The sequence below is a fragment of the Habropoda laboriosa genome, unplaced genomic scaffold (genome assembly GCF_001263275.1).
Source record: "Habropoda laboriosa isolate 0110345459 unplaced genomic scaffold, ASM126327v1 scaffold816, whole genome shotgun sequence".
Taxonomy (NCBI): Eukaryota; Metazoa; Arthropoda; class Insecta; order Hymenoptera; family Apidae; genus Habropoda; species Habropoda laboriosa.
In genome coordinates, this window is record NW_017101002.1 from 925427 (window position 1) to 938174 (window position 12748).

General features: G+C 36.9%; 4 protein-coding genes across 4 annotated transcripts; 2 read left to right on the forward strand and 2 right to left on the reverse strand.

The window, feature by feature from the left end:
* Positions 1–968: 968 nt before the first annotated feature.
* LOC108577819 (uncharacterized protein C17orf59 homolog) lies at positions 969–2185 on the reverse strand. The gene is made up of 4 exons (XM_017941026.1): positions 1979–2185; positions 1341–1868; positions 1108–1268; positions 969–1020 (listed from the first exon to the last, which is right to left on the reverse strand). The coding sequence occupies exons 1-4, from the start codon at positions 2066–2068 to the stop codon at positions 969–971; spliced, it is 831 nt and encodes a 276-aa protein (XP_017796515.1). The 5' UTR covers positions 2069–2185.
* A 560-nt stretch (positions 2186–2745) lies between these two features.
* LOC108577800 (GPI transamidase component PIG-T) lies at positions 2746–5173 on the forward strand. The gene is made up of 8 exons (XM_017941004.1): positions 2746–2926; positions 3022–3199; positions 3296–3527; positions 3603–3770; positions 3830–4127; positions 4198–4350; positions 4451–4697; positions 4784–5173. The coding sequence occupies exons 1-8, from the start codon at positions 2746–2748 to the stop codon at positions 5037–5039; spliced, it is 1713 nt and encodes a 570-aa protein (XP_017796493.1). The 3' UTR covers positions 5040–5173.
* A 366-nt stretch (positions 5174–5539) lies between these two features.
* Positions 5540–8001, reverse strand: LOC108577753. Its single transcript, XM_017940944.1, has 6 exons — positions 7765–8001; positions 7547–7687; positions 7265–7462; positions 6974–7156; positions 6372–6909; positions 5540–6234 (listed from the first exon to the last, which is right to left on the reverse strand). The coding sequence occupies exons 1-6, from the start codon at positions 7969–7971 to the stop codon at positions 5540–5542; spliced, it is 1962 nt and encodes a 653-aa protein (XP_017796433.1). The 5' UTR covers positions 7972–8001.
* Positions 8002–10084: 2083 nt separating this feature from the next.
* Positions 10085–12742, forward strand: LOC108577779 (nucleolar GTP-binding protein 1). Its single transcript, XM_017940981.1, has 8 exons — positions 10085–10244; positions 10318–10592; positions 10670–10907; positions 10985–11227; positions 11289–11540; positions 11618–11905; positions 11990–12268; positions 12392–12742. Exons 1-8 carry the CDS (start codon positions 10197–10199, stop codon positions 12689–12691), a joined length of 1923 nt encoding a protein of 640 aa, XP_017796470.1. The 5' UTR covers positions 10085–10196; the 3' UTR covers positions 12692–12742.
* The last annotated feature ends 6 nt before the right edge of the window (positions 12743–12748 follow it).

A 12748-nucleotide genomic window follows, 5' to 3' on the forward strand; every position in this document is an offset into this window, starting at 1 on the left:
CGGGGACAGAAAAGGGAGGGAGAGAATCGGTGTTCATCGACGGGAACTGAAAACGTGCAAAAGAGCGAACGCGTGGCCAGGTTTGTAGAGAGTGGGTACACGAAGGGTACGCCGGTAGACGTACACACCTGCCTGCTTGCCTGCCGCAACCTCAATGGGCGTCGGGCGCCCAGGAGAATAAATTAACGAGGTGTTTGTCCGCTACCACCACCCTTTTCCCAAGCCGGATTAAAATCATCCTGTCTTTAATAATTACGCCGACCGAATGCGTTAAATGAGGCGCGCGACGCGACGCGTTTCCCACACTCCCTTTTTCATGCTGTTATTTACAGCTCTGATTTACAATGGGCCACCACCGAACCACGCAATACGCGCCAATTATTCCCTAACATTGTACCATCTCAGAATGGAACAGACATAAAACGCGTCGTGTGTTGGCAAAGTTTGTGTGTCGCGTTGAAAGCGAGGAACCGACCAAAGGTGTACAGGTGTCTACGTACGAATAAAGGAAACGAAAGAAACCAAATAACTCGCTGGACTTTGCTTTTACCGGAACCGTATTGTACCCCTCTGAAATCTCATTTTAACCATCTTTACATGTTACACCCGTATTCGTATGTTCGCTTTCAACCTGCCAACTGACGTTCAAAGGTTCAGAACAATACGCTCTCGAGTCTCTTCATATTTCTAACGTTTAATTAAACCATGTACATTTAACGAACAACGACTGTGCGCTAATTAATTATACATCACGTTAAATGTGATTCCCGAATACTTTTCAGAAACAATCAAAAATATATCGTAAATGCGAACAAACAAATCCTTTAGCTATACGAGAATATAAATAAATAAATATAATACATATATATGTATTACATGTATATATATGTATATACATATATATTTTTCTTATTTATTTATTTATATTTATATATGTAAACAACAATTCCACGTTTCCTATATGGAATTTAGAGGTTCATTGCGCTCTCAAACAACTCCAACATCCTCTTCATCTCTTTACTGAAAGTTTTTAATAAAAAAAGAACACAATGTTAGTAGAAATAATGAAGAAAGCATGCACGTACAGATAAATGCTTCGATACTCGCATTTGTTCCGCTAACTTGTACACAGGTCCCATCGATTTCGATAATTCCTCGCATTTTGCCATCAACTGATACATCGATTTGATATTGTGATCCACCGCGTCGCATGTTTTACAAACAGCATCCCTATACGTTTCCAAGCAGCCAACGGTAAGCGCGGATGCCTGAGAACATTGCGACAAAATGATAAAATACTGAAAGGCGAAAGAAAAGGTAACGTTTAAATGGTCATTTACGCTGTGTAAAATAGCAGCCAAATTTTCCGTTAACGCATCCACAGAGGTGGCCACTTTTCTCGCTTCCATTTCTAATTCGTTCAATACGTTATGATCGAGAAGAGGCACCTGAGGTGTCAAGGCCTGCCTGTACAAGCAAGGAGTGGAACTGCGAGAACCTGGGAACGATGGGGTGTCGCCCTTTTTTGTCACAGGACTAGACAGCTTAATTTTGTTTTCTAAATCTTCCGCAACAAATAATACCATGTCGCCGTCTTGCATCACCGTCCCTTCTAATTGCAAATATCCCATTGCTTTGTGATAACTCGGCGGATCTATGTCTTCGTCTTCGATCGGGCTACTCTCTCTATTTCTTAAATTCAACTGATCCGGTCTGCTACCGATTCCGTTCATCTTTTCCAAGCTGCCATCCAAGAATTTTCTCCCATCGATATCCGGTGAATCGATCAGCGATCTCAACTCCGAAACAGGTGGGGACGATTGTGAGTCGAACGATATTTCCGAATAAGATGCTGTCATCTCGTGCAGCTGAAACGTCACGGGTTAATACCCTTAGTACCATATTCCGCAATTAATAATACTTCGTAAATATAAAAAAACTAAAATCTTTCCATAGGATTTAATAACTCTAACCTTACTCTGTCTTCATCGTAGTCGATAGCTGCATTTTTTTCGCTGCGCATTGTCGTTCCTTGTTTCGGATATGTTTCGCCTTCTTCCGAGTCCATATTTAACGTTTTACTTAACCACCGCTCCGGTACAAATCACGTCTTCCTTCCTTTATACCTTGATCAATCGTAATTGACACATGTAATTGACACTGTCAAAATTATCGATCCTTCAAGCTAGTTTTCATTGAAGCAACATTTCCTCCTCACATATCCTATTACAGATGCTATACGTTACGTACTTACTTATTTGCGCACTTACCTTTGCACACGGTGAAAACACACCCTTAGGCGAAGAATGCGGGAGCGTTGATAACAAATGTGTACACCGGTTTACCACGTCAATTTTCTTTTTCGATAATTCTCATACTCTGTTGCTGCTTCTATCGCTAAATCCTTTAAAAGTCTCTGTTGTTAATCGTCAAGTATCTGCCTCTTAATTTTTACATTTCTCTGCCAGTTCTATGTTCGGAAAAAATTGAAAAACGCTTAACAACTTTTCTTTCAATGTCGAATCATGTATTTTTTTATCGTTATATTCCTTTCGTCGATATTTGTCGATAAGTGCGATGAATTACACGATTCGTAGAATGTAAGAAAATGCATATCATTTCAATTGATTATCATTTGTATTACTTAGTATAACGACGTCTATAGAACGCTAGAAATTTGTTTTACAGTTGAAACGATATTAACAATATATCGAATCGTCCGAAAGTATTCCATCTCCATCGAGCATGATGCATTCTAAAGTGCCTATATTGTTTTTTATACTTATCGGTATTATTGTAGAATTCGTGTCTTCGCAAAATGACTTTTTTAACGAAGAGTTAATGTTAAAGCCATTACTAAGCAATCATGTTTACGCATATTTTCAATTTACTACTGTCTGGGAAACTACGAAAGACACAAAGTCATGTAAGTTGCGCGATTTAGAAGCATCTCTCTTTTTCTCTCTAATGGACAATATTTTTTTCGCTATTCTTTTATACAACTGCAAATTGACATTTTAGTTCAACATTCGCATTTGTTTCCAAGAGGACTCGGTGAAATTATAAGTCGTCATAATGTGGACGAATTACACCTTACGTTAACCAAAGGATTGTGGAATTACCAAAAATGGGGATATCCTTATTATAATGCTGCTCCTGGTGCTGAGATATCCACATGGTTTCACAAAGATGTCGATAAGTAAGATGCAGTAACTTTAAACTTGACAAATGGAACGTTACTTTATTTAACTGTTGTGCAAATAATTTTAACACAATTTTCTCATGTTGTCAACAGTGTCGACGATGAATGGAAAGGTTTAACAAATGCTCTAGCAGGCTTATTTTGTGCCTCCCTAAACTTTGTTAATCCTTCCAACAGTATGTCTCCAGAATTTACATTCCGACCCACAGGTGTGGTTGAGCATAGTGTCAATTCTAGTCATTTACGTTACTCGTCGTTACCAAGAGAAATAGTTTGCACTGAAAATTTAACTCCATTCAAAAAGTTACTGCCGTGTAACTCAAAGGTATGCACAGATAATAGAGTCTTATTTTCTCTTTGCGCAAATGTATATATATTGTCTTATATGATGTTCTTGTAGAAAGGATTAGCAACTTTATTGAACTCTGCTTATATTTACAACACAAATTATCATTCCATCGGAATACATTTTCGAGTTATATGCTCCAACACCCACTGTACCAAAACGTCCTTAGAATTAAGGCAATCTGTTTCATTGATATATGACACTGCAACAGATGCATCACAGGTAAATTTTTCACTAAGTGTCACCAAAAGTTCGTAGTATTTGTACAGTTCGTTTTGCAGAATTGGTCAATTCGGAAATTTTTTGAAATGGGGATCAGAGGAGCATGCCCTCTTGCTACATTAAGCAATGTATATATCGATGTATCCAGTAATAATACCAATCAGATTTACGAATTAATACCTGCTCCAAGTGTTCAAATCATCAGTCTTCGTGGAGGACAGTTAAATGAAATAGCAGTTTATGATATTAGATCTCATTCCACGAGAGGAATGTTTAATATCGGAGTTGTACATAACACCACTCATAAAGCTAGTTTAAATTATCCCTCAATTTTGTATGCCAACAGATATATTATTGGTGAGTATAACGAACGTGTAAGTTACAATAAATATATTGAAAGAAATACCAAGAAAATTCTGTCGTGCAGGATACGGGCAAGAAAGGGGTAGTTTAATAACGAAAATTTACAATAATTACTGGCAAACACTCGACATTGTTTTATTAGAAAATATTCCATGGTATTTGCCAGTATATTTACATTCTGTCACGATAACTTGTGGAGCAAAACGTATTGTACCACGTGAGTAATTGCATCCATAGTCAACGATTGTCTCATTTTCATGCCCCGCCCCCGAATTGTTTTTCAAAGTTGCTTTGATTCAATTCGACTAATGTTGTAGTGGTGCAGCGTTATTTACCAGGCAAGGAAAGGAAAAGCCCTTACTATCTGGAACTGATCTTACGCTTACCACCGCAGTCAATAACCAAATTCTCTATAGAAATGGATTACTCGTTTCTTAAGTGGCAAGAGTATCCCCCGGATGCTAATCATGGATTTTATATGGGCCCTGCTATAATCACTGCGTTACTTCCAATCGCAAGAAATTATACTGCGTTACCACTCGATGGAAGTACTATAACGTCAAGGTTGAAGTTAATTATGTTTTGTCCAATAATCGTACATGCACAACTCTTTAACTGGTGTTTTAATAAAGATGTAATGAAACTTTCAGTTTTAACGCTTCAAGAGAGGGATATGTGGTACAACTGAGAACTGAAACTATACTAATTAGTCTACCCACACCTGACTTTAGTATGCCGTACAACGTACTTTGTTTAGCGTGTACTGCAGTTGCCCTAGCATTTGGCCCACTCCACAACATTTCAACGAAAAGATTAGTTTTGAAACCAGTTGAAATGGATTGGAAGGAGATGATATTATCGTTTATAATGAATAGAATAGTGAAACCAAAGAAAAAACAAGAATAAAAAGTGCAACTTTCTTATATTTGGTTCTAAATATATACGCATTTTTAATTGAGATAAAAATTGTTAAAAGGCAAAAAAAAAAAAAAAAAGGAAACAAATGAAATCCAAACACAGTCACATTTCTACGAGAGGTACACAACAGAGAAACAAGATTGATCTATAAAAAAGAGAAATAAACGATTTCCATCTGTATTTTATTGTTTTTCCTCTCTCTTTTCTTTTCCCTTTGCAACAGTATATAATATATAAAAAATGCGCGTGCTTATCTGTTATACGGAAAACGTCGAAATCTGAACGTTTCCGGTACTCTACAGCTGCGACTGCTTTTTTCCTTCACTTTTTTAACCTTTCCTTTCAGTGGACTACAATGCACTGCACATAATAAAATGATATATGTAACTTTTTTTCTATATTTTATAATCGTACAAAATAGAAACAATAAATACTGTAACAGATGTAACGCATATACGACGGATTTTATGCACCAAATAACTGAAGTTTTACGGTGGTGGTCTAGGGATTGGGGATAAACTTGTACGTGTATTTAACATTGTACTGTGGTACTTGTTTGTACAATTTTCACTGTCATCGTTTAGAAGAATGGTATCTGGGAAACATTCGCTTTTCATTTCTGTTGGACAAATAATATGTGGTCTTACATGAAACTTATTGTTAGCCGAAGAAAGCGTTTGCAATAACGATTTCGTTACATCCTCGGTCGTACAATTCAACGGATTTCTATTTTCATCCGAAGATACACTAGTACATGGATTTTCTTCTTCATCCGAGGAGCAAAGATCAATTACCGTAATCGCGTCCTGTTTAACGCACATAGTTCCCTCCTTAGTCGATGTAATTACAACCGCCTCATTTTCTTCAGAAACGTTTTCATCATCTTCGAGAGCTGTCAAGTTTTCATTGTCAGCCTCACTGGTAACTATCTTCTCGTTTTCCTCCACCGTGTTTGTGTCATGTTCATCACTCGGAGCTTTCCGTTTCGATGAAACATTTGGTCTCGCATTCTCTTGACTTTCTATCATCGTTTCGTTGTTATCGACTGAAACATTCCGAACAAGACACTGATATTTTGGTGGGTCTCCTTTGTGGGCATTTATTTGTTCTGGAGTGAGCCGTGTCAGGAGAACGTAAACAGGTCGACAAACAACGTACAATAATTGCGATTGTATGCTCAACACTAAAAGAAAGAAACAACTCCTGTATTGAATGGATCTTGCATGTAAAACGCAATGCGGTCTTTGACCATCTCTGCTTTGTAAAGCCCGAAAAGAAAGAGAAAAAGAGAGGGTACACGTTTAAGCATCGAATACTCACTTGGTTTCCGTTTCACAGAATTTACAAATTTATATTGATGCACGTAATGACATGCTGACTTGTCCCGATTTGGCTTGTATGTAACGATCCATCTATCGTGATGAACTTCCGCCTCTAGCCACTTTGGTCTAGCCGAATTATTTAAAACAGGAGCGATAAGGTGTCTCTCTAGCCTCTCTAGCCTTTCTTGTTGCGTTTCTTCCGTCATTGCTTTTGATTTTTTGGCTAATAATACACCAGCAGGAGAAGAAAAAGGAATACTTGAACACCTCGTAAAATTGAGAGATCCGCGAACACGACGGGAGGTATGTGTACTGGTACTTTTATTGTTATTATTATTACTATTACTATTATTATTATTAACTGTAACGCTGTTGTTAGTTTCAAATGGTTTCAATTCTGATTTCACCGAATACAGTCTAAAATATTCCAAGAACTGGTTTTGCCTTAATTCAGGCTCCATAAACGTCAAGTCTGGTGTTGCGGGTCGTGAATTACGTTCGGCGTGTCTTTGCTCGCAACACACACGTTCGTGTTCCTATTGAATAGTATACAATTATCGTTAATTTCATTCATCCCTTTTATTATAATTAATGCAATACCTTCATCTTCTCTAGGCCTATAAATTCAGCATCACAATTGTCACATAAATAAATATCTCCTGTTGATGGCTGAACTATCATACTGGAATGTTCTTGTTGTTTCGATTTATTAGAGTAACAAGAAGTCACTCCGTTACAAGACAACAATTTTTTCCGCGGACTTTCATATCTTCTATCATAATTCTGCACAAAAAAAAAGGAAAAAAGGGAAGAAGAAAATCATCTGATCCTTTAGTGTATAAAATTCTTAAATTTCACAAACCAGCATGTAATTAAACTGTAACAACTAACCATATTTTCATTACGAAATGTGACTAATAACTTGCCGGTAGTTTTGTGGTACAAACTTGTCGTAGAATCCCAATTATTAACATATTCTAACTCTTCTTGCGGATATCGTGCAAGATACGAACAAAAGCGTAAAAGGTATTCACTTCTGTGGTAAGTGTAGCACCTGAACACTAATTTCTTCAAATTAGCCATCCAATTCTGAAGCATAGCGCCCGTTAAAAAATTAACCATTGAAATCAAATTGCACGTATAGTTGCTTTGCCACTTTATTAATTAACTTACATCGTTAATCCTTTTAGGTCTTATCAAGGGGTTTGAAAATTTAACTTCTTTCGGCCACCACCGTGGTTCAGTCATCACTTCGGTAGTATCATGATCTAGCGAGCATTGAACCATGAATGTTACGAAGCGTTCCAACTGTGTCTGAAATGAAACATTTGTAATAAGATTTAAATACATCTAATATATAAACATATATGTAAGAAAAGATATATTCGTACCACTGTAATCGTTTCCAATGATGTTGGGTGTCCATTGGCAAACAAAAGAGGAAGATTGGATACCACAGAACCTTCCTCGATGGGATTATTGTTCTTTGATTCCATGGTATCTGCATCAGCCATCATAGTTTCATTCGTTTCACTGGATAACCGGCTTTGAGGTAAAGGTACCCCGTATTCTTGTTCTTGCAGCGTCGAGTATCTCATGATTTCAAAGCTATCTGCATTATTTTTATTTAATGTAGATTCAAGGTATATTGCCCATTACAAAACTGTTTGTCAGTTCTGTTAATTCTGTATACAAAAGTATCCCCTCTTAAATGTTGTAGATTTTACATGTTTTGTGATACAAAATATCAATGGTCAACAATGATAGAAGTAGCACACTCTCTCTGTTAGGGAAGAGTATAAAAGGTATGCAAAGTGTTTAGATACAGAAATTGGAGAACAAAAGAAATCATGTTTCGAGTTCCTTGTCAATTTATTATACAAGTAAATATTACAGGTAATTATTTCTTTTAAACTATATGCAAATAAGTGAAACAGCTTGATAAGTTAACACCTTTACAAGATATTTATTACGTATATGTGTCCTATATTTTTGTAATCATGTATAAGGCATAATCGATAGTGGATCTATCTCAAGTATTGTGCAACATTACAAGTGTATCCCTGTGTATTAGAGGTTGTGTGGAAAAAGGGGGAACAAATGAATTTCAGCTATGCAAGTAATTAAGCAAAAGGTGAAAACAAAAGGAAGCATTACACAGATCAACTCATCATTTTCTATTTTATGTAATTTGCAAATAAAATGGAAAACTTGTTAGGTGTACTTTTTATGAAATGCACTAAAAGAATGGAAACAAAACAAAATGAATAGAAAATACATAGTGAAAAATGGAAAATGGTAATCACGTTTAAAAACGGAAGATAGGAAGTGTTGACGAACGATTGGCAATCATATACCTGTTCAATACCTTTCGAGACGATCGAACGACCTTTCTTGCCCCCTATTTTCAGACAGATGCTCCACTCGAACAAAAATCTTCGTGATCACCGATTTGTAATTCACAATTTACACGAAATTTGAAATACAACTGTTATAATAGCCACTTACTTAATCGGATAGTTTAAGGATAGAGATGCTATAATGGAAACACGTCTCTTATTTCCCTCGCAATATTTGTTATCAACTAAAAAGGATTTAAGACAAATATGGATTTAAACGTACAACCTACGTGCGTCTTTTACAAAAATTAATTCACTACGCAAGTGGATAGATATGCTGTAAATAGTAAAAATAATAACATCTCCTATTGAAAATCTAGTTTGTATCTCGTTCTATCGAAGTTCGAAGTTGGAAAGGCACGCGTAATACGAATTCACGTATGTATGTATACATGTACTGACAGTTCCCTTGTTGAACAGAATATCTAGCAACGATAGAGTACGGTATAGTTCAAGATGGCGGGACGAATCAGTTCGGTTCTTGCTAGCTTACGATCATTTGCAAACTACTGTACCTCCGATGCTATATATTCTTCTTTATACTCTGTATCCAATATTTTAGTGTTTCAGTTGTTTCTACGTTGATCATGACACGTCAACATCTAACATTTTCCTTTAATTAATAAATACAAAAGCAGCGACAACTGAATTCAAAAGAGTTCGAAGTTATGAAAATTCCCCGTTATTCAACCGTTCTTCTCTATCAGTCATGTCCAATTCCAAGTACTCGCTATTGCGCATGCGCTTCACTAGTAAAAATATTTTTCTACTTCGTTCAATTTTAACTTCTTCTTTTCACAAGCGATTAAACTAAGCGAAAAGAGAGAAATTTTCAAGCAGAAATTTATTCTCTATCCACTAAAATAATTGACACTGATATTAATTAAAGGAAGTGAAAAGTAAAAATTCAGTGAAAATACATATTAAGAGTTTTACCTTACCCGCTTGCTAAAAGCTATTGGGCGAATAAATTTTATGTAAAAAAATTCACAGCATAGAAATATGCTTTATGTTACATGAAAAATATATGCTTAAGTGATTGTGGGGAATTAGAAAAATATGCATATATATATATATAGAATGTTTCACAAATGAAAAGCATTTACAATGTGTGATGTTAATTTCTCATTTAGATTCGTAATGTGTATATCACTATTGTTCGATAATGTAACTGAACATATGAATAACCAATAATGATACCTTGAAAACCTCCTACCTCTGTCGTCCGGCGCTGACATCGCAATTTCTTGATGCAGTTGTACTCATAGGTGAAGTCCCCGTAGGTGCATGTGCTTTCGCGTATTGGCGAAACTTGTAAATTTGCGCTGGAAGATAAAAGTGGGACGTGTTAACACGTCTACTTGTGCACTTGTTAAGCATAAGATTTGGTTAATTTGACAATAGGTTAAAGGGCACACGCAATAATGAGTTTGTACAATTTCAAGAAAATTGCAGTTGTCCCTGCTGCAAAGGTTAGCAATTATACTTTTGATTTTCTATCTGTAATTATTCCGTTTAATCGAATAAATGTTTTGTTTTGTTTAGGACTTCATCGATATAATCTTGTCAAAGACTCAGCGTAAAACTCCAACTGTTATACATAAGAACTACAAAATCGCAAGAATACGCGCGTTTTACGTGCGTAAAGTGAAATTTACACAACAAAATTTTCACGACAGGCTGTCTCAAATTATACAAGAATTTCCCAAGTTAGACGATGTTCATCCATTTTATGCTGATTTAATGAACATCCTGTACGATAAGGATCATTATAAATTAGCTCTTGGTCAGATAAATATAGCAAGGCATTTAATTGACAAGTAAGTATATCGTACGAATTGTGATTGCCAAGTATCACTGTCTTTCTACAAACTATTCATGTATACTGTGCCAATAGCGTAGCAAAGGATTACGTTCGATTGATGAAGTACGGAGATTCATTATATCGATGTAAACAGTTGAAGAAAGCTGCTTTGGGTCGTATGGCAACAATCATGAAGAGGCAAGCTGCGAATTTAGCATATTTAGAGCAAGTTCGTCAACATTTAGCCCGTTTACCTAGCATAGATCCCTACACACGGACCATAATAATATGTGGTTTCCCAAATGTTGGTAAAAGTAGTTTCATAAACAAGGTAATTTCATTGGAGTAATTGTCATCATGTTTTACGCATACGCGTACGCATAAACGATCTAGTTATTCCACGTCTAGATCACCCGTGCCGATGTGGAGGTTCAACCGTACGCATTTACAACAAAGTCGTTATACGTTGGTCATACAGACTACAAATACTTGAGATGGCAGGTAATCGATACACCTGGAATTTTAGATCATCCGTTGGAAGACAGAAACGTGATAGAAATGCAGGCAATAACCGCACTCGCACATTTACGAGCTGCCGTACTTTACTTTTGCGATATATCGGAACAATGTGGTCATAATTTAGAAGAACAGGTAAACGACGAGTTTGGCTGAGTTGGTTGTCTGCCTTGGTACATCTGGTTTTATCTGTTAGGTGAAACTATTCGAATCGATTAAACCTTTGTTTGCTAATAAACCTTTAACGGTTGTGGTAAACAAAGTGGATGTTTTACGTTTGGAAGAAGTTTCGGCTGAGAAACGAACACTGTTGAAATCGTTGGAGGATAATGATGTGCCTGTGTTAGAAATGAGTACGATAACGGACTTTGGAGTAATGGACGTTAAAATACAAGCGTGTGAACGTCTGTTAGCTTTCCGAGTGGATCAAAAGATGAGAACGAAAAAGGTATGGTTTTGAAGTATTTCAAATAAAATTTCAGCCCGATGATTGTTATAATTTTCGGACATTTATGTTTACCGTAGGTAGAGGGACTGCTGAATCGTTTGCACGTTGCGCAACCGACACCGAGGGATGAAAAAGTTCGCGCTCCTTGTATTCCAGAGAGCGTTTTGAAAAAGAGACAAGATATGGAAACAGCATTGAAGTCGAAGCGAAAACTGGAACGAGAAATAGAGGAAGAAATGGGAGACGATTACATGCTCGATTTGAAGAAGAACTACGACATCGAGGGCGAGCAGAAGTACGATATAATTCCTGAGATTTGGGAAGGACACAATATCGCTGATTACATCGATCCAGATATATTCGATGTTTGTATTTTATTCGTTGCCTTTATTCGTAGATCAGTATGCTTTATTTGAACGTAACCTTAATCTTTTGTTTCGTTTGGATAGAAATTAAATAAACTGGAAAGGGAAGAACAGCTTCGAGAAGAGGCGGGAATGTACGATTACAAGGTGCCGGAATTGTCCGAGACGATGCGGGATATCGTAGAATTGGCTAAGCAAATTCGAGAAAAGAAAGCTATAATGAAAGACGAAGCCCGGATACTGAAGGCTTCCACGAAACCTGCGCTACCGCGTACAGCACTGGCTAAGGTTCGAGATAGATCGGTATCGCAGTTGAAAGAACAAATGGAAGAGTTAGGTGTCGATATGGAAGATAGTGAAAACGTGAGTAACGTTTGTCAATCTATAATTTGTCATGTATAATCTGGGTGTAAATGGGCAAAGAAGGGGGGAAACGGTATAACATTGGTATGTACTTATAATATGTTTTCTTGATGTTTGCGACAGGCGCATTTCACGAAAACTAGGGGACGTGCGAGATCGTTGTCGCAACCCGCTAGGAAACGCATGAGAATGGATTCCGTGTCTCAGTCGAGAGCTCGAAGCAGCTCGAGACCAGCGCGCGACGATATGGGCGTGAAAGATGACGCGATGAAAACGAAATTAAAGAACATTGCGCACAAAGCTTTAAAGAAAAAGATAGCGAGAAAGGGGTTAAAAGGAGAAGCGGATCGATTCATCGGGACGAAAATGCCAAGGCACTTGTTCTCAGGGAAACGAGGCGTCGGCAAAACAGACAGAAGATAATAATATTTACAAATTATTGCTTTCTCAAATATTTTTATGATTGTATTTGTATCGAGA